Consider the following 24,203-nt stretch of genomic DNA (forward strand, 5'->3'; position numbering starts at 1 on the left):
ATATTAATGTGGAAATTTGGTGCTTTCTGTAGCCTACAACATTTTAAAATAATATCTGGAGTTAGGCCTGATAACATTATGCTAGGATCTCTCAGACTTTAGGATTCCATACGATTTCTAGGAAACTAATTACATGTACAAATACAACCTAGGGAAGGCCTAGTATTACTTATTTTACAGTGCTTCCATGTAATTTAACATATCAAATATGCCTAATTTACTTTATCTCCTATTATAAGGACAGAGAGTAAATCTTTTGAGGTATTCCAGGATCCTCTGAAAAAAGAAATTCCAAACTTAGATCTCAAAAACACTTTATTTAGAATTTGATTTGGGGGAAGTTTGTAAAAAATATCAAAAGGTTTTAAAACACTTGGTCAGATAGGATTACAGGTCATTGTCAAACAATACTTCATTATCCATTTACATATCGTGAGTGTTACAGATTTCACAGGCAAATACAAAAAATTAAATCGTTCTGTGGCTTGTCAAATTGTGAAAACAACAACAACAAAATAAACAAAACTTAGCTTTCTTAATGGAGTTAGTTTTTTTAAGTAATGAAAGAACTGATAAATACACAGGAACATAGGAAATTATTTTCAGAAGACATAAAATCTATTTTCTAGGCATGTTACTTAAAAGGTCAAGAAAAACTCTTTATAGTCTCTTATTAAGAACAAACCAGTAGTCCAAAAAAATGTTGTCCTTTCTAACAGAGAGAAAACCAAATTTAATTTTGCACCAGCCTACTTTTGGTATTAAAGTCCGTTTAACTTAATTGAGTTCATTCTAATCTTACCTTAGCCACACATTTAAATTCTTTTTCAAAGATTCCTTTTCCATAAGCCTTTCACAAATTTCTTTCTTACATTAAGATTTTGTCCTGTGTTTTTCTTCTTTCTCATTTTGAAATAATTAGCCTCTCTTTAAGACAAAATTACTTTCATTTCCCTCCACAGAAATGCATTTCCATCCCTCACACCTTTTACTGAAAACATACATCCTGCTTCACTTGCATTCACAGATGTTTCCTTGGTAGATTTAATTTCTAATAGCTTTAATTATATATTAGGATTTAAGATTTTATTTATTTATTTGAGAGGGAGAGAATGAGAGAGAGAGGGAGCATGAGAAGCGGAAGGTCACAGACAGATGCAGACTCCCCACCCAGCAGGGAGCCGGATGCTGATGCCAGACTTAATCCCAGGACTCTGGTATCATGACCTGAGCCGAAGGCAGTTGCTTAACCAACTGAGCCATGCAGGCACCCAGTTATATATTAGAATTTAAAAATTATTTAAAAACTCAATTTTTAGTGAAAATAAACAACTATGAATTGTCTTTTATATTAGCATTCTGTGGCTTAGCAAATTTTAAAATGCTGTTTATATTTTCTAAAAACATGTTTTCTCATAGTACATTTTCTTTTCAGCATGATGCAAAACACGTTTATTAATAAACCCAAATATCTTTCCTCTGTAAAAGAAAGTCTACGTCTAGTGAGTAATGTTTTAGTATTTTTTATCTTATTTGGAAATGATCGAGGTATTTAATTTTATATATTTAATATTTAATGACTATTCATCATTTAAGTGAACTTACCAAACTTTAAGGTTTCAGGTTACCAAAATGATTTGGGGCAACTATTTAAAAGGTTCACCTAGGGCGCCTGGGTGGCTCAGTTGGTTAAGCAACTGCCTTCAGCTCAGGTCATGATCCTGGAGTCCCGGGATTGAGTCCTGCATCAGGCTCCCAGCTCCACGGGGAGTCTGCTTCTCCCTCTGACCTTCTCCTCGCTCATGCTCTCTCTCACTGTGTGTGTCTCTCTCTCTCTCTCTCTCTCTCAAATAAATAAATAAATAAAATATTTAAAAAATAAGCAAAAAAATAAAAGGTTCACCTAAAACATTTTGTTCTGTTTACATCTATTTAATTTGCTCGTTCTTTATAATTACCTTTAGATTACCCACTAAACTTCATGAGATGTCAGAGTGAGCCATCATCCCAAGCTATTTTTCTTGCTGAAAAATTTTGTGAGATAACATGAACTTAATTGACTAATAAAGCCAGGTAAAATAGAAGTTGTATGTTTGCATTATATACAATGCTGGTAACTTTGAAGATATGATTATTTTAATTAAACCAAACTTAAACTACCTTTCATTTGCAAAGATTATTCCAGATCACATGAATCTGAAAAGTAGTTGGGTTAATTTCTATTACATTTCTGAGATTTTTAATGAATACTTGATTCATGCAAGGGTTTATCTAAGTTAATTAAATAGAGCTCTTTTACAAGTTGATTTTAGCGGTATCATCCAAAAGTAGAAAATACATGTAGAGCACACATATGTAGACACACATAAACATACAGAAACATATAAACAGAAACTTGTAGTTTCTGTTTTAGTAGTTAAAAAAGAAATAGGATCTATGTTTTTTCTCTGGTAGATAGAATAAGTGAAGGCTACTTGCTCAGATGTCTAAAGCTAAGTTTTTTGTTGGTTTGTTTTTTAAAGATTTTATTTATTTGTTAGAGAGAGAGAGAGCAAGAGCAGGAACACAAGCAGGGGGAGTGGGAGAGGGGAAGCAGGCTTCCTGCCAGGCAGGGAGCCTGATGTGGGGCTCAATCTCACGACCCTGGGATCATAACCTGAGCCAAAGACAGATGCTTAACCATCTGAGCCACCCAGGTGCTCCTGAAGCTAAGTTTTGTGGGGTTTTTTTAATATTTTATTTATTTATTTGACAGAGAGATCACAAGTAGGCAGAGAGGCAGGCACAGAGAGGCGGGAAAGCAGGGTCCCCGCTGAGCAGAGAGCCCAATGCGGGGCTCGATCCCAGGACCCTGAGATCATGACCTGAGCTAAAGGCAGACAGAAGCTTAACCCACTGAGCCACCCAGGTGCCCCTTCTGAAGCTAAGTTTTAAATGAGCTTCCCCCCTTTGGTTTTTCTTCTGATAAGGATTACCTCTCTGAAGTTTGTACTTCAACATTTATGTCTCAAAGGCACAGAGAGAAACGGCAAGTTACAAGCCTTTTAATATAAATAGGGGAGACTTTGGGAAAGGTAAAAAGGAATAGGTGACTTTTGAATTTACATTAGAGTTGCATTTCTAGTTTTGCAAATATTTATAAGTTGAGAACAGTTGCTCACAATCTCTCCAAGAATTGGGTTGCAATTAGAATGACCTCCTAGATTGATCCATCCATCCATCTTTTTATGAACACTTTAAAAGATTTGTTTCCCCCCACCTCCCAAATATAGTTTTATTTTATCCTGCGGGAGAAGCCTAAAATAAAGTTTCTTTTAGGCTGTGCAGTTAGCCAATTTGTAACCACAGAGCTACTTTGTGATTTTGGCTGGGACCCGAGGTCATGCGGGCCCATGGGGTGATGAGGAAGGGGTGGAGGCCCTCCAGCACTGCACTATGGGAAACTCGGCAGAATGGGAGGCCCTGAACACAGGACTCAAAGCTTCTCTCCATCCTGCTTTGCTGTTCCCAGGACTCTTTTCCACCTCCCACCAGCCAGGCACTTGTCCAGAGGAGGCCCTGGAACGTTGGAAGCAGCTAGGGAGGCAGGGGTCCGTCAACCTGATTTTCTTCCTTCAGCAAAACCCTATTCTTAGCTCCTGGCTTGCCGTGTGAAAGCTATTCCAGGAATGAAGAAAGTCTCCAGGGGGTCTTATAGGCCAGGATTCCCCCCCAGTCCTGGAGAGGCACTATTCTTGTGGCCTGTCTGAAGCCCCCGGAAGCCCTGCTTAGAGGAGGAGGGAAGTAGGAGCCTGTGCCCTGGCCCCATGGAGCCAAGAGCCTCAGAAGTTGTAGAGGAAGGCAAAAATAAAATTGGGTACTTGCTCCAGGGGCAGGGTACTGGGCTATGCGTGAGTGCAATTAACCCAGCTGCCTGACTTGGGACGGGCCCTCAGGTGCTTAGCCCCGCTTTTCTGGAGAGGAGAGGGACTGAGAAGCAGAGGGGCATGGCAGAGGGAGCTGGGCTCAGGAGCAGTAGTGCAAGACCAAGGCTTGCCCTGTTTCAGTGCCTGGGGAGCTTGGCCTTAGCCCGCCTTCAGGGCCCAATCAGGGGACATGAGCGCATGCTCCTGGGAGGCTTAAAAAAAAAAAAAAAAAAAAAAGGTGACCTCAAGAGGGTACAAGGGTTATTATCTCCCCAAGATCCAGAGTCACTCCCGAAAGTAGCAAAAGAAGATACTGACAGGTCCCAGGCAGTCAGAAACCCAAGCCACACTCTGAGACCAGCAAGAAGGTGATAACTATCCCCAGGAAAGAAGGGACCCGTTAACCCATGGGTATGGGTTTGGAAGGACAGGAACAATGTGAAGTTTTATTTTTCTCTATTGACTGGGCATGATAGAGATTCATAAAGGCTTCCTTTTACCCAGCTTTTGTCAGTTTCTCTAGGCTCCCATCTGTAGCTCCAGTATTTCCCAGAATTGGGCAAGGTTTTTCATTATTTTTTATTTTAATTTTCCTATATTATTTGAGACAATAATATAGTAGTTTACCAGAAAATCTCTCAGGGTCTCAACACTGAGAAGGGCATGTTTGGGGACCTTCCTTCAAAGGTAGATAATGGGGATGTCTGTAAGACCATTAACTTGTAGGACTTTTGTTAATAGTCATATAAAGACAATTCTGACAAAGCATAACTAGAATGAGGACTTGAATAAAGGGAGGTAGAGAGTGGTAGGAGTTACATCAGTCTTATATTTCTTTGTTCTAGGTACCTCTTGTGTCTTTAATGTTTCATTAGCCTTTTATGGAAAATCTTTCAATGTAGCCATTTTGGAATTTTGAAACCTTTGAATCTTTATGCATACCAATTAAAATAAGTATCCCATTCTGTTTAATTTTAGAATTCTTACTTTTAAGTGCACTTAAATGATTTTATTTAACTGGAAAATTCCTAATTCTAGGTTGTTTTTAGGAAGATTTTGCCATTTCTGTAGATATTTATTGCTTCTAGGACCATAGATTTTAGACATAAGATAAGCAGGTGTGCCAGATGTCATGCTTGGCTCTTCAGAGGTTAAGGATACCATTAGCTAAGGCTTTGGGATTCTGAAAGCCAACCTAATACCTAAAAGGGATGTGTCCCTGGGTCATGCAGTGTTTTACGGTATATCTTGGTGCATGGAAATTTTCTTGAGGTTGGTGAGGGACCCAGTATCAATCTGAAACCATTCTGTGATGAACTTATTGTATCATTGGATGTTCTTGAGTTGTTCTGCATTCCAACAACCTTCAAATGCTCAACATGTGGGGTTCAAGATGGCAGCATAGGAGGATCCTTAACTCACCTTTTCCCATGAACACAACAAAGCTACAAAGTCTTGGCACACTCTCAACAACTGGGACCTATCAAGAATAAATCAGGATACTTAAACAATCACAAAGGTCTGAGGAACAGCCAAAGCTATGGCAAGGTTGAACAACTTGTTCATCATCTGCACAGGGCCTCTTCTTCAAGACTGGGAAACATAGCTGTTTTGCTTAATACATAAAAACAAACACAGAGAGAGTTAAGCAGAGAAATAGGTTCCAAATGAAAGAACAAGACAAAACCTCAGAATAAGACCTTAATGAAAGAGAGATAAGTAATCTACCTGATAAAGAGTTCAGGGTAATCGTCATAAGGATGCAGACTGAACTCAAAAGAAGAAAGGATGATCACAGAACTTTAACAAAGAGATGGGAAACAGAAGAAAGTACCAAACACAAGTCAGAGATCTAAAGAATACAATAACTGATCTGAAAAATACATAGAGAGGTTCAATAGCAGGCTACACAAGGTAGAAGAACAGATCAGTGACCTGGAAGACAGGGCAGTATAAAATCACTTAAACAGAACAGTAAAAAGAAATATGAAGATAGCTTAAGGGACTTGTGGCTCAACATCAAGTGGAAAAATACCTGCATTGTAAAGATCCCAGAAAGAGAAGAAAGGGGCAGAAAAATTATTTGAAGAAATAATGGCAGAAAACATCCCTGATCTGTGGGAGGAGACACACATCCAGCTTCAGAAAGCCCAGAGACTTCCAAATACAATGAACCCAACAGTTACTCACCAAGATACATTATAATTAAATTGGTAAAAGTTAAAGATAAAGAGAGAATGTTAAAAGCAGCAAGAGAAACCAATTGTTACATAAAAGGGAACCACCATATGACTCTAAGCTGATTTTTCAGCAGAAACTGTAAGCCAGAGAGAGTGGCACGATACATTCAAAGTGCTAAAAGGAAAAACCTCAAACCAAGAAGAGTCTTCCAGCAAGAACAGAAGGAAATATCGTTTTCTAGACAAGCAAAAACTAAATAAGTTTATCACCACTAAACTGGTCTTACCAAAAATGTTAAAGAGATGTACTTAAGCTGATAAAAAGCTTGTTACTGGTAACAAGAAATCCCATGAAAGTAAAAAATCTCCATGGTAAATGCAGGTGTAGTAAAGGTATTGGGCCAACCACTTATAAAGCTAATATGAAGGTTAAAAGACAAACATAGTAAAATTAGCCATAATATAATAATTAGTTAAGAGATACACAAAATAAGAAGATGTAAAATATGACCTCAAAGACAGAACACATGAAGGGGAGTAAAAAGGTAGTTATTAGAACATGTTCAAACATAAGATGCTATCAATTTGAAATAGACTCACACACACATACCCCACATACATCAATGGATTGATCATCCAGACAAAATCAATAAGGAAAAATGACCCTTTAATTATATCTTAGATTAAATGGGCTTCATAGACTTGATAGAACACTCCATTAAAAAACAGCGGAATACACCTTCTTCTGAAGTACACATGAAACTTTCTCCAGGATGGATCATATTTTGGGGCACAAAACAAGTTTCAGTACATGCAACAACATGGAAATTGTATCAAGCATCTTTTCCAACTGCAGTGGTAAGAAACTAGAAGTGATTACAGGAAGAAAACTGGAAAAATTCACAAATATGTGAAATTAATCAAAATGCTACTGAACAATGAAGAAATCAAAGAAAAAATAACAAATACCTGGAGACAAATGAAAATGGAAATACAGTAGTTTAAAATCTGTAGGATGATGCAAAAGCAGTTATAAGGGGGAAGTTTGTAGCTATATAAGGTTACCTCAAAAAAACAAGAAAAGTATCAAATAAATAATCTATACTTAAAGGAACTAGGGAAAAGAATGAAGCCCAAGTGAATAGAGGAAGGAAATAAGGAAAATTAGAGATGTTACCTGAATAATTAATTCAAGCCTCAAATGAAAAAAAAAAAAAGAATTTTTTTCCCGAAAATAATCCAAATCATTGAGACTTCCAAGTTCTATTTGTCTGGGTAGGCAGATTATTATTTTTTTTTATTTGTTTTTAATTTAGTTACTTGACAGAGACAAAGAGAGCACAAGCTGGCAGAGTAGCAAGCAGAGTGAGAGGGAGAAGCAGGCTCCCTGCAGAGCAAGGAGCCTGACATGGGGCTTGATCCCAGGACCCCGGGATCATGACCTGAGCCGAAGGCAGTTGCTCAACCAGCTGAGCCACCCAGGCACCCCGGCAGCTTATCTTTTAACTCATAGCAATGGCAGTCCGTGCTCTTAGATAAACATAAATGAAATAGAGACTAAAAGGACAATAGAAAAGATTAATGAATAGATTCAAAGAACATCATTAAAATGCCCAAAGCAATCTAAAGATACTATATATAGAAAACCCTTAAAGACTCCACTAAAAAGCTACTAGAACTAATACACAAATTCAGTAAAGTTGCAGGATACAAAATCAATATACAGGAATTTGTTGGAATTTCTGTACACTAATAATGAACTATCAGAAAAATTAAGAAAACTACCATTTATAATTGCATCAAAAGAATAAAATACCTAAGGACTAAATTTAACCAAGGGGGTGAAACACCTGTACGCTAAAAACTGTAAGACACTGATTAAAGAAATTGAAGAAGACACAAACAAGTACAAGTACATGAAAAGATACTCCGTGCTCATGGATTCAAAACAATCTCTATCAAAATCCCAATGACATTTTTCATAGAATAGAATAAATCTAAAATTTCTATGGAATCCCATAAGATACCCCCAAAACACAAAGCAAGTAATCTTGAGAAAGAGGAACAAAGCTGGATTTCAAACTATACTACAAAGCTATCCTAGTTGAAACAGTATGGTGTTGGCATAGCAACACGCATCCGGATGGAGCAGAATGGAGAGCTCGAATAGTAAACCCATACACTTAATTTATGACAGAGGAGCCAAGAGTATACAGTGGGGAAAGGAAAGTCTCTTCAACAAATGGTGTTGGGAAAACTGGAGAGCCACATGCGAAAGAATGAAGACCGCTCTCTTTTATCGTACACAGAAATAATTCATCATGGATTAAAGACTGGAATGTAAGACCTAAAACCATAAAATTCCTAGAAGAAAACATAGGCGGTAGTTTCCTATCATATCATCTGCAAATAGTGATAGTTTCCATAGCTTGGCTCTTGTAAATAAAGCTGCAGTGAATACCAGGGTGCATGTATCTTTTCAAATTAGTGTTTTCCTGTTCTTTGGATAAATACCCAGAAATGGATTAAGTGGATGATAGAGTAGTTCTGTTTAAATTGTTAAAGATCTTTCCACGCTGTTTTCCACAGTAGCTGCACAATTTATGTTCCCACAAATAGGGCATGAGGTGCCCGTTCATGCATATCCTCTCCAACACTTGTTATTTCTTTTCTTGATAATAGCCATTCTGACAGGTGGGAGGTGATACCTCCCTGTGGTTTTTATTTCTATTTCTCTGATAATTAATGATGCCAAACATCTTTCACCTGCCTGTTGTACATCTGTATGTCTTTGGAGAAATGTCTGTTTAGATCCTCTGCCTACTTTAAAATCAGGTTATTTGGGCTTTTATGGCCGTAGTTCCATGAGTTCTTCATATATTTTGGATATTAACTCCTTACTGGATGTATGTGATGTTTGTCTTAGTGATTTTTTTTTTTTTTAATCTGATTCGAAAGCCAAAGGAAACAGAAGCAAACAACCAACTTGGGTTATGGCAAACTACAAAGCTTCTGCACACAAAGGAAACCATCAACAAAATGAAAAGGAAATGTACCGAATGGGAGAAGATAGTTGCAAGGCTAAATTGAGTAGGACTTAAAATATGGATCTTGGTTCCTTTACTTTCTGATCATTATGCACCATTTTCCCAACTGGAAATATCCACCCAGCTCTCACCCTGCCTTTGTGATTCTTCTGGTAACTCTTACCTTGGCGGTAGAGTCGGTAAGACTCCACAGACTACCTGGGAGCCGCTAATTTTTCACACAAGTGTGTTCTGGTTTTCCAGGGCAGATCCCACAGCTTATATTCTCATGGTCTCATTCATTTTCCAGTGTTTAACATATGCATTTGTTGACCAAATGAACAAATACATGAAGGTTGTCTGGGAAGTGCACCCCTAGCAGTTTAAAGCCATTCTGAAATGTGGCCCAGGCTATCTCCGAGTAATGTTAATAAAGCAAGAGTAAAATGCTGGCCTCTGATGTGGGTCATAATTGAGGTTCTGACATGGAGCACATTGTCACAGAGAGGATAAGACTTGTCTTCTGCAAAGAACAAAGCTAATGTGTTGGAAAGGTATGTACTTAAGATTCATTAGCACGTACCTGTGGCTCTTGCTTCCTTGGAGCTCATGTTTCATCTCAAACAGCCTTCCAGAAACCCAGATTACTGCATTTTCTCATTTTCCTTTTAATAACACGGTCTTTTGGGGCCTTGTGAAAAAGCCTGATGAGCTCACCTCGTTGTGATGACCCAGTCTCTCTTGCTGCCACCCAGGAAGGGAGGGCTGTGTCTGCTCTTGCTACATCCCCTGACTCCTCCTACAGCTGTCACGCCCTGGAGGGATACAGAACTTTAATCTTCCTACATACAAGGTAAAAGGGAAAATTAGAGATGTTATCTGAATAATTAATTCAAGCCTCAAATGGAAAAAAAAAAAAAAGATTTTTTTTCCCTAAAATAATCCAGATCATTGAGACTTCTGAGTTCTATTTGTCTGGGTAGGCAGCTTATCTTTTAAAACTCCTAGAAATGGCAGTCTGTGCTCTTGGATATATTACCATATCATGGAGACCCACGACTTGTATGAATAAAAAATGACTTAGCCGGATGATAATCTAGTTTGCTTTCTGGTGATTGCTACAGAGAATCAAATTCAATTGTATTCTCATTGAGTGTAATGTAAACCTATAGCATTGAGCAAAGATTCCCTGTGGCTGGGAATTGTTGGGAGAAGCACTGGGGGTTTGAATTCCACGGTGTCCGCCGTATCTTGCGTGTCATAGACAAGCTATGGTGATGGTCCCAGGCATCCAAACGAGAGACAGATTAGGAGAAAGCCATTCTATTCCTTTAGTCTGGAAAACTGAAAACAGTGCCTGCTGGTAGCTTTTGTCTGTGATTCATAGGTTCCAAGAAGCCTCAACTGATTACCCCTTCTCCCTAGTTCTGACAAATCCAAAAGATTCATTGGTATAACAGGTGTCAGAATGGGACCGTCTATGAAAGGTATTCAAGGATCTCGCCATGTGTCATGTTTGAAAAAGTAATGGCTAAGTGTTTCTTTTCTCTTAAAGTTCTCTTAAAACCGAGCAAGGCTTTGGACTGGGGTGGTCCCTACACGTGAGAAGTCAAGTAGGGAGCCCAGATGTCCGAATGACCACAGCCTGACTGTGAGCTCCCAGTTCGCTTCAGCCATAATCTTCATGGTGGCTTCCCCAATGCCAACAGAACTAAATAACATGTCCTGGGTTTTTTTGTTTTGTTTTCAAAATGGAATTCTTCCTTAGGTCATTTCCATAAGTGATTGATAATACAGTAGTATGTCACTTAGTAGGTCACTTGATTTGCTCTTTTGACCATGGGGATATCTTGAGGCTGTGGGAGCTTCCAAGGGATTTTCACAGATTTAGACATTCAGTTCATTTAGTTGTGGTTCACTTAAAAAGCAATGCTTTGTCCTGCTCTTGCATTAATTATTTTTTTCTCCTATAAAAGAGAAAAAGCTTGATGGAGATGCTGGTGGGTTGATTTTTCTCCCTATCATTCCAATCTCCCAATCATTTTATCGTAAATCACTGGAGATAGGCCTAATTCTTTTTTAATAGCACCAGTTCTTAATCATTTCCTTCTTTTCCCAACAGATATCTCCCAATTTAAGTTGGCCCTGTTGGCCCTTATATGATAGCCTGGGTGCTGTGATGGCACAAACCTGCTGTGGCTGAGAGAATGAGTGACAGCTAGCATGGACTTGAGTACCTGGACTGGAAGTACCACAGGCGTGGGCCCAGTGATGGGAGGGAGGGCCCTTGGGAAGGAATGTATTACCTGTGACCCCATCTGGGATATGAACTGGCCATGTCACTTCTCAAGGGAGGTAGAGAAACTAGAATGACACAGGAGGCAGAGACCAGATGCTGTTTATTTTCCTCTTCGTCCCTGCCATAAGTTGTCTTACAAAAAATGGTCTCAGGTATTAACACGGAACTTATCTCCGTTTGATAACCAGAGCGCTGTGTAGCTAGTTCAGTTCACCTGTGTGCTGATAATGGGCCATCTGGGTTGTGTTCCTCAAGACTGGCCTTTCTCTTAGAACTGCGGTCCTGGGTGGTGCCTTTCTCTGTCCTGCCGGGTGATCTGAAAGAACAGTGCTGACCACCCCCCAACTTCCTGAGGGGAGAGCTCGGCCTGTCTAGCTACCTGACCTACCACTGCTTCCTCTAGTGCCTTGGCAGAAACTTCTGCCATGTTGTTCCTGGAGGAAGGTGTTCAACATCACAGTATTCATGAGAGCACAGTGTGGGCAAGCCAACCACTACGTCTTTCCCTGTCTTCAAAAAAGCTCAGTGTCCCCAAAAGAAACACCTCTCTCCTTGAAACATGGCCTTGGTCTTGATCTTGGTCTTGATTAAGCTCCAGCCTCACCACTCCCCATGCTTTGGACACACTGGTCTTTCAGTCCCCTGGATATGTGTGGGCAGTGTTTGTAACGCTCAGCATGCCTTTGCCTATTGTCCTTCTGCCTAAATATACTTTTTCCATTTCTCCCTAAGTCTTATTTCCTTCCCTATCTGACAAAATGAGTAATTATCTTCCTGTCTTATGAATAACTCTGCCCTCGTTTGATTTCACCCTACATTGAAATGATTACTTTATGTATCTTCTCATCATTAGATAGTATCTAGCTGATAGCATATACCTCACCTCTGGTGTGGTGTCAGTCATGTTCTCCTTGCTCACGTGTGTTTACCTGATATGTTAGTTAGCTCTGCTATGCCACTGGTGACATTACTTTGCTATATAACAGTGAAGTATAGCCTTTGTACTGTATTCCATGGCAAAATAAGATTATAAATACGGTATGTTCCAGAAGGTCAGTCTAGTTCAGTTTGTATCGATGGAAGTGTTGTCTAAGCTTTGACAATGGGTGCCAAAGTCCTGAAATTTACTTCTCTTTGATTAGTTCAGAGGAGGAAAGTATCCTGGGGCAGTGTCCCCAACGATAAAATTAGATACCACTTGCCTTAGAATGCATGGCGTGGTACATGGCACTGCCCTCCTCCTGGGCGAATGCCATGGCCACGAGATTTCAATAGAAACAGACCACATGTGGTGCTGTCGGTGGCCTCTATTACTGTGTCTTTCAATTGTTCCTTCTTTTACATACTCCCCTCCAGGATGCAGGCCATTCCTTGTTCCTTTACATTTCATCCTCCCACAACGAGACTTAGTGCCTGGCTCCCAGGTGGCACTAAGGAATCATCTGATGAAGGTTCTCCCTAAAGGCACACTTGACTTTCAGGATTGCTGTAGTTTGGACTTCCCCAGACATAATGGGCTCCTTGCGCCTTGCCCTCCTGTCACTGCTGCAGGGTGATGTTGCTAAGGCAAACAGATTATATCCTTTCCCAGATCAGAAATCTCCTGTGGCCCTCCCATCCTTTAAGGCGGGGAGGTCCTGTGTCTTGATGTGTCAAGGGAGACCCTCTCTAGCACTTCTCGATGCCCCTCCTGACACTCTGGCAGGCAGCTGGGAGGAGCTCTTCTGGATACACAGCCCCACCATGCTTGTCACAACATGCTTGTCGTACCATGCTTGTCACGGCATGCTTGTTCGAAAATCTCTGCCTTTATACCGAGACTTCCTTCTGCGGAGAGTGGCTTTCCCTATGCCCCTGACCAGTTGGGTGACCTCCCTACTCCTCTTTCCAAATACAGTGTCACTGTTCTCCCATCTGGGAGGGCATTTCCAGCACCCCTTTTTCTCCCATGAGGATCTTGCCTGCTACTCCTCTCATGGGCCTTGGCGTTGTGTCAAAGTTGCCTGCTTAAATGTTTGCCTCCTGTGCAAACTCTCTGAGGGTAGGAGCACTGTTTAATTCATCTCTCTATGCATACTCAATGCTTGGCACAGTGTCTAGTACATACTAATGACTCAATAAACATTTGTTCATTCAATGGGCTAAAGGAAGGAAGAAAACAAAAACAAACAAAAAAGAACAGTTTACCTAAAAATCTCACCAACTCTGCTGAGCCCAACCTCCCAGGGGGTGGGAGAATTTAAGAGGGCATCTATACAGGAACCCTGAACTTCCACAGCGAATATTAAGGTATTTGAATGCTAACTTCAGTGTGTATGCAAACATAGCACCTCATTTGCAGTCCTGCTGAATTGTCCTTCTTAGAAGTGTATTCATTGCCTGGCCACGTTGCCTCTTAGCAAATCTGAACAGGACTGGGAATAGAGGAGGAAAACACACCGTGACTTATATTCTCTGCAAGCCTGATGCTCCCTCCTGAGTGAGGCAGCACGGTCCAAGCCATGGGGCTGGGGTTCCAGTCGTGGCTCTGCTGCTCGCTTGAGGCCGCTGCCCTTCTGGAGCAGCAGGAGAGGCTGGACGTGACCTCCCACCATTCACTCTGGGAGTCCCTGTGACTTGGCTTTATAGGGTGGGGTTGAGGACTTGACCGTCATGAGGCAGGTGGCCGTGTGCTGGCTAGGAAAGAGACGCAGTCACCCCGCTTGGCACAACAGCTGTGGGGAGCTCCAGGAGTGGGGCTGCAGTGGTCAGGGGCATTGCTCACGGCTGCCCCATTCTGCAGTTGCGTTGCTCCCCTGCAGTCCCACCGTGGGCTCCTTAGTGGTCAGCAGGGTCCCTGGGGCTTAGGCGCTGCGACCAGCCGGGTATTACTGTGGTTCTGGGAACTAAGAGCATATCCTTTACTTCGGCTTGCGTCAACACAGAAAGAGGGGACCTTCGCAGCTTGCATCAAGGTGGGACTGTCCTGAGGAAGAAAAGGGCATGTCTGAGACTGAAAAGGGAAAGACATCTGTGCATTCCTATTCATTCTCTATCCTGGTCTCTGTCAGTGTGTCCATCTGTCTGCCTGTCTCTCTCTCTCTCTCTCTCTCTCACACACACACACACACACACACACACACACACACACACAGAGGAATACCACTTTCAGTGAACTTTCTTTTTAAGTAATCAGAAGGAGATGCTGCTGGGGGTCAGGAATTTCCCTTAAATAACATAGGAAGGCCCCTGCTGCCTCCAGTCTTCCTCTCTCCCCTCACCCAAGTCCCTCCCCCATCCCGCCCCATTATTCTGGCCATAGTAACTACCCAGCTTCAACAGCTTCATTCTTGAACATGTCTAAGCATAATCCTCCCAAGAGCCTCAGAGTTGCAGCCAGAAATTCCATATTTGACCAAAGCGGTAAGAGTTGCGTATCCCACAAAGCACGGCCAGGCCTCCTGCTCACTTCTCTTGGGCACAAGGAGCAAGAATGGCATCGGAGAAGCAAGGAGCCAAGACTTCTCTCTGCTGCCATCACCAGGGGCCCCAGAGAGAAGTGGGGATGAGGTTTGTTCCTCTCAAACCTATTGTTGGATTTTTCTCCTTAGTGGTGAGGCTGTGTTCCTAAAATAATTCATTTGACTGTCATTTTAACAGGTCCCTTGTCTGTTAAATCATGACTTCCTATGTGGATAGTCCCTGACTTGGTTTGATTTGCTTATTAAAATTTCCTCCGTCTAATGTTCCCTTCCTGTCGGCAATGTGTGGGATTCTATTTCTTCTTCAAAGAAAAGGAGCCCACACAATTTAGTTTATATAATTTTGTGATATTCTTCTGCACAATGGCCAGCACAAAACAGCTTTTTCAACACATGGCTTCAAGGCTAAAAACACAGTTTTGAGACAGTTTCAGAGACAGGTGTGAGGAGCTGAAGAGTTGGCTAGAGATGGTAACACTGCAGCCGCCTCCCACTTTTCCTCCGCAGAAGGGCTTGGCCATCTGGCGGGTCTCGGCCACCTCTGTCCCATGACCTCACTCCGCCACTGCTGTTCCCAAGCAGATGTGCAAACCTACAGGCAGGAATTGGATCTTAGGAGGTGAGACACAGAGTGGGATCTCCTCTCATCCCCTCCTCTCGCTTCTGACCAGTGTCATTCAGGATCTGGTAATGGAGGATTCTGGACAATAAGCCTGTGCTTTGGGCAAGATAGGCACTGGGAAGGGTTCCTTCCCAGTTCCTTCCCAGAAGGGTCATGAGCAGCAGAGCTCATGACATGGCTCTGGGACCAGAGGCAGGTGCACCCCAATCCAATAAAACATCTACTGAGTACCCACTACGTTCTCACCATGGAAATGCAGGCCCACGAGGGCCGGGCAAGGCCCCTGCTATCTTGGCACCTGCTTCTTAGTAGAGCAGCACTGCTAAGAAATAAGAAAGTTGCAGATAGAAGAGGTCTCCAAACTCCTGTTTATCTGTTTCAAAGTCAGAGAGAGAGAGATGTGAGGTTGAGAATAGGCGCTCAATCGGGAGCAGGAGGTTGGGGGCAGTCGGGGTAGAATAAGCCAAGGGGGCTTTTGAATGTGGTCAGAAAAACACAGCCATGCACAGCCCCAGATAGACTATATTATAACCTCAACTTTGGTCCAAAACTTGTGCAAGAATCTGCCACCGTTGGAAATTTTTACAAAATGTGTTTTAAAGAACATTCACCGCATCTTGGTGTGTTCTCTGGAGAAAGTCTAAATGAAGCATTTTATTAAGAATGTGGAGGCAGAAAAAATTCAAATATTCTGATCATGAGAACTGTGCGTTCCTTTTCTTTTTTAAATTGTATTTATTTATCTGAGGGAGAAACAGAGTTCCCGCTGAGCAGGGAGCCCGATGCCAGGCTCGGGCTCTGGGATCATGACCTGAGGGAAAGGCAGACACTTACCTGTCTGAGCCACCCACGCACCGTAGAACGATGCTTTTCTTATGTCTTCTTGGCTGTCAAGAAGAGCAGATACTCCATCTGAATCAATTTCTGCAAGTCTGTCTGCCCATGTTACAATTTGGGGAGAGTGCTGAAGAGTGACGAAAGTGCCCCTCACAGTCACACAGAACAGGCTCAAATCCCCATTTCCTGCTTCGAGAGGACCTTGGGAATGTTTATTAACCACCGTTCTGAGCTGGGTTTTTCACCAACAGGGGAGTAGTGGTGTTCGATCAGTTTTTAATGTGATGATGCCCGAAGTCCCCTGCATAGAGTGAAGTTTCATAATTATTAGCTGTTTTCATACTGCTACTTCCTGCTTTCTGTCTAGTCTTTGTCTCCCTAGTTCCTTGTACATTTCTTTTGTTGTAACTTTTCTCAAATCTGTCGTAAAGAGAAAAGTTACATATAATTTTGTTTTAAGTTCCATTACCGCCCTGATGGCATAACCCAAGCTGAGTGTAAGATAAAAAAAGCTTCAGGCATCTACTTGCTCAAAATAAAATCTGTTCCTGAACTCAAAAACTATTACGCTCTTCGCCGAGCTACCTAATGCCCATTTCTATAACCTCATCTTGTACACCTCAGTGAGGTTTCCTTCAGGGCTTGTGTTTTTCACTCACTGTTTTGATTTCACAGTGCAGAGGCAATTTTTTTAAGAATCATTTTCTCTGTTACAGATGTGGCTTTTGTCCACTTTCTTTTCATTTCTGAGACAGTATTCATAGCTTTATATATTTCAAAACAGAAAAGCTATTAATGACTTTGTCAGTTAGAAATTGACGCAGCAGAATCTTTGTTTTCCTGTGTTCTGGAAAAAAAAAAAAATCCACAACATACCCCTTTCCTAGAAGTGACAGTTTTTTCTTTTAGGATTCCATCTCCTTACATGTTTTGGTCTTGCTTTGTACTATAATACTTAAGAATAACTTAAAATATTAAACATGTGAGACCTGTTCCAAGATTTTCTTTTAAATCCAGGAACATGTCACTTGACTAAAAATATTTTTAACAATTTGAGGTACTTAAGTTGGAAAGCAAAATTAGTAAACAAAACATCGTTGTTGAATCCTCAGCAGCAAACAGGAGACAAGCCAGCAAATGGAATCTTACTCCCTATGAAGTAGGTCACAATGTGATCAGATTGTCTTCAGTGACTCACTCATTGGAGTCTTTTTCCTGAAAACTAGCCCATAAAATAGCCCATAACTAGATTACAACCAATAATTGGAAAATTACGGTGTCGCTGAAACTGTTACTAGTATTTTTTTTGGTTTCTTATCCATGTCAATTACCGGTCCCCAAGGAAAGGGAAAATATACTCGAATTGCTTAGTGGAATGGAGAAAAAGCTGGAAACAATCTAGTGATACTTGTTGACGTCCTTCTCATAGATAACAGGAAAGCCACTCTTGCTTGCTCTTTGTAGGAAGGAGGGAGAAGGCAGGTCTCTGTGCCACGAGATTGGCTTTAGAGATTAGGAAGAATTGCTGAGGTTGTAAACAGTGAAATCCCTTTCTGGGAAGAGAATGGTCTTTTATCCAGGGCTATTTGAAAACAGGACAGATCCTCTCTCTCCCACAGTTCCGATGTGAACAGAGAATGATTAAATTGTTTCTTCCAGCTGGATGAGTCTGTAGTGTGAGCTTGGAACTCGTGAATGGCTGGGGAAAACGGAGCCACAAAGGAACACATGTTGGGAATCAACTATCCACCGGTGGAGTTGAGAGGCAGCTGTCGTGGGTCTTTAGCAAGAACACCTGTTTAGGGACGTGATGGCATATAGTTTTATGTGAGCCTCTGTACGTAACTTTTTGTCTCTTCTCTCTCTGCACTACTAACTTACGTCTTTCTATATTTTATCTATTTGTAATAGCACACTTAAACCCTTCTGCAAAAAGAAGGGACATCATTGAATAAAATAAATCATATCAACTGAAGTTTCAAGGGCCTTTTTTTTTGTGCCAGGAGTCATGCCAGTTCCAGAGGCTATAAAGAGCAGGGAACGCTGGCTTGAAGTCTTCACTGCTTAGGGATGTGAGTGAACTGGTCGGCTAGCAATAATTCAGTAGGAGTCTCTCCAGGGGAAGGGGATTCCTGTGGGATTGCAGAGCCAAGGCCCACATTTTGGGGAATCGGAAGAAGGTACAAGGGGAGGTTATAACAGAGTTGGTGCTGGGGCAGAATCTTAAAGCAGAAATACAATTTTTGCAAGTACAGATGGGAAGGGTGTGGACAAAGACAGGGGTGGGGAGGGTGGGGGAGGGCGGTGTTCAAGGAGCAGCTTTGAAGCTCCCCTTCTTATTCTGGGCAAATGCCATTCCTCCAATCCACTCAATTACCGACAAATGTCTTCCTTGGCTAATGTTTCCTTCTATGCCTTTGTTCCCACCACCTGGACAGTGAGCACTGGTGTAATTTGAATTTCAGGGGAGTTGCCTGGTTTCCAGGGAAGTCTAATAAAAATACCACAGCAGAAATGTCTTCAACAAAAGAAAAGCAATCCATAATCTTTTGTGAGGCCCCCGGCTGATACTACATCGATAAAATTCCCTCGGCCTCAACATTAATACAAAAACATCCTATTCAAGCACAGACCTTACAGATAAAGGGAGCATTTCACTCCAAAAAATTGGTATATAGGGTACATTTATAAATACACTAGACCGTTTAAGCTTGGCATTTCAGTTTTGTAACTGCGGGGCCGTGACTTGGGAAAAAATCTGGGGTTTGGTTGCAGGAGGAATTAATTGTGAGGTCTCTGGGAATGATGTGAGGGGACCCTTGGCTAGTGAGTGAGCCTGGCCGATTGGTCCAGAACATATGTTTCGGTGAGGCTTTCTTAGTAAAGCAATAGCAGTAGTGTTTTAGTAGATTTTTATTTATTAAGTGCTTGTTATGTCAAGAGCTTGGTTTGCGTTCTCTCAGTAAGTTCTGACACCAACCCATTTAAAATAAGGAAACTGAGGACCAGGAAGATCAAGTAAAACGTCTAGGGATACTCAGGTTGGAGTTTGGAAGGTGCTGCACCAACTTTGGTTTAACCTGTAATCATAAACTTGACTACTTACTTGCAAGTTGTTTTTATTCTCCATAATAATACTATAAGATGTTATTTGTCCACATAAAGTATATATGAGCTGCAGAAATGTCATGCTCTAGCCGCAGCCTTTCTTTTTTGGAGGTGTCTGGGCAAAGTCCACTGGAGCATGGGCAGGCTAGCGATGTCCTCTCTGAACTGCCCAGAAGAGCCAGGGGGCCTGCTGAGTGTGTGGATGGCCCAGGCTCCTGGGCTTTGCCTGTCTTTCCGAGAGGAGGACTGGTTTCCAGGTGACACTGGTCTGCCCATATTCATACTGTTGCAATGACAAGCATTTAAAACAAAACAAAAAAACCCCAAAACCAAAAAAAAAAAAAAAAAAGACCATATGGTGTCAGTAGTGTGATGAGCTGCTTTCTGAAGTCTGGGCTCTTCTGCCTATAGTAATGCCATGGTTTCTGCCAGGGAGGCCTGAGGAATTCCTAACGAGAGACTCAAAGAAGGAACGGATAGACCTGCCACATGGCCATTAAGGCCTGAGATGGAGAATGCCAACAGCGTGCTTCATCAGGTTAATGGACTTTTTACAAGAGCCCTGGTCTTGGAGGATGGGAAAAGCACAGGCCTGAGTGACTGCTGAACAGACTTATGTAATCTCAAGAGCAGAGGGGACGGCCACTGAGGCCTGGGCCTCGTGACCCGTAAACAGAAACTTGGTTTGATGGATGTGTGCAGTAAGTAATTCTCCTGGGATCGAAACTGCATGAGTCAACCCGTTTTCAGGCCTTAATCTTCTCTTCTGTTGTCTTTTGGGGGGTTTTGTTTTGGTTTTGGGTTTTTTTTTTTAAGAGCAAGCGAGCAAGAGCAGGGAGTGATAGATGGAGAGGGAGAGACAGAACCTGAAGCAGGCTCCATACTGGGTGTGGAGCCTGACTCAGGTCTTGATCTCACCACCCTAAGGTCATGACCTGAGCTGAAATCAAGAGTCTGATGCTTGACTGACCCAGCCACCCAGGCACCACCTTAATCTTCTCTTCTTGAAAATGAAAGTGTTCCTGGGGCACCTGAGTGGCTCAGTGGGTTAAAGCCTCTGCCTTCAGCTCAGGTCATGATCCCAGGGTCCTGGGATTGAGCCCCACATGGGGATCTCGGCTCAGCAGAGAGTGTGCTTCCTCCTCTCACTTTGCCTGCCTCTCTGCCTACTTGTGATCTCTGTCTGTCAAATAAATAAATTCAATCTTAAAAAAAAAAATGAAAGTGTTCCTATTTATAGACCAGCATGTACTTTTATAGGCAGGTTTTATGGCCAAAATGATACATTTAAATGCCTATTTTAATATACTTTGATGAAGTCAGAATCACCCTTCCTTGTTTCGAAAAAGGGTCTCTTGTGTAAGTTCACGATGATGTTTCTCCCCCATGTTTTAAGACTTTTTAAAAAAATTTTATTTATTTATTTGAGAGAGAGAGAACAGAAATAGGGAGAGAGAGCATAAGCAGGGAGGAGAGGGAGAAGCAGGCTCCCACTGAGTGGGGAGCCTGACATCGGGCTCCATCCCAGGACCTTGGGATCATGACCTGAGCGGAAGGCAGTCACTTAACCGACCAAGCCACCCAGGCGCCCCTCCCCCACGTTCTAAAAGCCATCTGTATCCAGAACAATCCAGCTATTATCGCTGTGTATCCACTCAGCTCATATGAAGTGCTCAGTGTTGTGAACAGTACAAAGCTTGCCTTTTCCTCATCTGATCCAGTGGTTTCTACAGTAACATTGGCTCCAAGGGAGTCCTCATCCTATGAGATTGGATTTTGTTGAAAATTACGGTGTTGGGAGATCCCTAGGTATTGGAGGTCCTTAATAGAAATCCCAGAGGACTGGGGACATTCTGTAGGGCAGAGAGTTGTAATGGGGAGAGTTGTAATGCAGGGACCACCTCTGATTCTGGGCTGTGTGTAGGGTGTTGAATCCTGGTGGGATCACTAAAATGTTCAGTGATAGTAACTGTGATCTGCCCTAAAGAAGGATAAAACTTGTTCTCAATGAATTGGTGCTGGATTTCTCAAGAGATGGCTGTTTGTCTGGGGTGGTCACTCCGCCTAAGCCATCTGGGCCTTCTGAGACCCTGGGGCTAGAGGGAGTGAGGAGAGACAGACCCCAGCCGAGAGTGGCAATGCCCAGCCCCTTGGTGAGCTTGCATTCTTGTTCCTGCCTCCGCTGTGTGAAGCCTGAGCCGGAGTTCAGACCTTCCTCAGAGGGCTGCTCACTCACAGCTCATCTCCCTGTGAAGACGGGATCAGGTCTCACACCCCCACTCATTGTCTCTTTGCCCCCACAGAATCTGTACCAGAACAGGTTCTTAGGCCTGGCTGCCATGGCATCTCCATCCAGAACCTCCCAGAATCGACGCCGGTGCAAGGAGCCGCTCCGTCACAGCTACAACCCCGGCCAGTTCCACAGCATGGCCATCAGGAACGGCCCCCATGGCACCGTCACCATCCCCCGCTCCACCAGTGACACCGACCTGGTCACCTCGGACAGCCGCTCCACTCTCATGGTCAGCAGCTCCTACTACTCCATAGGGCACTCGCAGGACCTGGTGATCCACTGGGACATCAAGGAGGAAGTGGACGCCGGAGACTGGATTGGCATGTATCTCATCGGTGAGTCAGATGCACTTAGCAGGACCAGCCCGCAGTGTGCTGCAGACAGAAGGGTCTGGACACCGTGGTTTGGCTGTTCAGCAAGTGTGTGGTTCACAGTGCCCTTTTATGTATGCTTTCATATGTCACAGACTCACACAGCTTGCAGTCACCTGTGTCACATACACAACAGATTCTAACATACTGCAGACCAGGTACTGAGGCTTCTCTTGCTACCTCCATTCAGTGGAAGAAAATCCTAAGATGGAAGGGCCGGGTGTGCTTGGAAACAAACGTCATTACCATTGGCAAGTGTAGAAGCTCTTCTACTTATGAATAAGTTAGCATTACAAGCCTTTTGTTAAGTCCGTATGTTCCTAAGACCAAAGCAACACCATACACACGAGCGATGTGCTCCCATTTCCGTAGAGGGAATTTCACTCTTTCCAGCATAGTGGGGCACCTCTTCTCACCTGCTCTTTCCATGTTCTTACTGCTCTGTATTCAAAAGATGTCACTGGATTCGATGTACAGTGAGAGCGAGCACACGGCAGGCTGAGGAACAGAGTGGTAGCTGAGAGGAGAATGCACAAGTCAGCAGATCTCACAAATTTGAACTCACCTGAAACATGGATTTAATCTTTTGTTCCTGATAGAATCGGATGTGCTGGAAATCGGTGCATTTACGAAGCGAAGTTGTGGTTGCTGCGGGGGGGGCGTCGTGGTGGTCTCTAGAGTCAGGCATCAAAGTCGGGAGGCCAGGCCTTCTGCTGTCAGTTTGTGTGCGGAGCAATTTACACATTCAGGGGCGCCCAATGACTCAGTCGTTAAGCGTCAGCCTTCGGCTCAGGTTATGATCCCCGGGTCCTGGGATCCAGCCCCGCATCAGGCTCCCTGCTTGGCGAGGAGTCTGCGTCTCCCTCTTTCACTCCCCCTGATTGTGTTCATTCTCTCGCTGTGTCTCTGTCAAGTAGATAAATAAAATCTTAAAAAAAAACAAACTACACATTTGGACACAAAATGCCCAATTTAATATCATGAAGTATCACAGAAACCAGTGGATTTTATGAGTATTTTACGACCTGTTTTTCTGATAAAATAAAGGGGATCTTATTTAACTGACTAGCTATCAGGGAAATATTTTTAGCTCTCTTAAAGGTTTTGAAATCTGCTTGGCTGGTGTATTTACAATAGACTCTTTGTTATAAAGACGGAGAAATGTAATTTTTGAAATTTGTATGCAAACAGTGGTTACTAGATCAATTGGACTTAGGTAAAATTTAATTTGCTTCAGAATAGTTCTTGAGTAAAATTGTTTGGATACCATCAGACTACAACAGAGCTTGTAAAATAAGAGCCCCCCAAGCATATTTTTAGTCCATATTATTTTAAATTTGATGAGTTACCAACACTGTAAAGTATAGAGATTTCACAGTGAAATCCAGATTTCTAGCTTCTTTCACAAAAGCCCTCAATTTGGCAGCCCGAGCCCATAATTCTACTTGGCTTTAGTTCACCAAAGTTAAGCATTAGTTGCTTTGGGTAGCCTATCTGTACCCTTCAGTCTTTCCACAGTCTCCCTCCCATCCGTCCCTACCTTCATTCATTCATTTTGGATGTTACTTGTTTAGCAACTTAGGCAATTAGATTTTTGACCACAGATCTGTTTCTGAAGCAACTCTTTAAAGCTGTACCTTCGTGCAGTGCCATTCATTCCCCGGCCAGGGAACCGTTGGAGGAGGAGCATGTGATGGGGGGAAGGTGTGACACCCAAGGACATTCATCCAAAGTGAAGGAATGGCTGGATCTGGAGCTCAGCCCTAAATCCGGGCTGGGGGTGGAGGCTTCAGGTAATGGGCCCCCCAAGAGTTGATGAGGTCACCGTGGATTGTGTAGAAAAGAGCACCAGCAAGCCTCTGTCAGAGACAGGGGCAGCGGACGCACCCACAAAGGAGGTAGAGGAGGGGTGGAGACTTAGGATCAAACTAGGAGACCACGTCACAGAAGTCAAGAGAAGGTGGCAGAGGAAGGAAGGAGTGGTCAGCAGCATCGAATGTCGTGAAACTCTGCGAATGAATCAGATCCGGTGTTAACATGACATTTTGACTAAGACAAAAGTAAACACAGCTCATCATCTTAGAATCTTAACTTGACAGTT

The 24,203-nt window shown here is 42.6% G+C and overlaps 1 protein-coding gene across 6 annotated transcripts in view; it reads left to right on the forward strand.

Annotated features, from left to right (window-relative positions):
• The window catches only part of HECW1 (HECT, C2 and WW domain containing E3 ubiquitin protein ligase 1), a 460,030-nt gene that overhangs the window by 187,647 nt on the left and 248,180 nt on the right, over positions 1-24,203 (forward strand). For all 6 annotated transcript variants that reach the window (XM_032874976.1, XM_032874979.1, XM_032874977.1 and 3 more), the window contains one exon: positions 21,742-22,066. In XM_032874976.1, the coding sequence (XP_032730867.1) occupies positions 21,742-22,066 (325 nt within the window). The remainder of the gene's footprint in view (positions 1-21,741; positions 22,067-24,203) is intronic.

This window comes from Lontra canadensis, unplaced genomic scaffold, assembly GCF_010015895.1.
Source record: "Lontra canadensis isolate GAN:19392208 unplaced genomic scaffold, GSC_riverotter_1.0 scaffold54, whole genome shotgun sequence".
Classification (NCBI taxonomy): Eukaryota; Metazoa; Chordata; class Mammalia; order Carnivora; family Mustelidae; genus Lontra; species Lontra canadensis.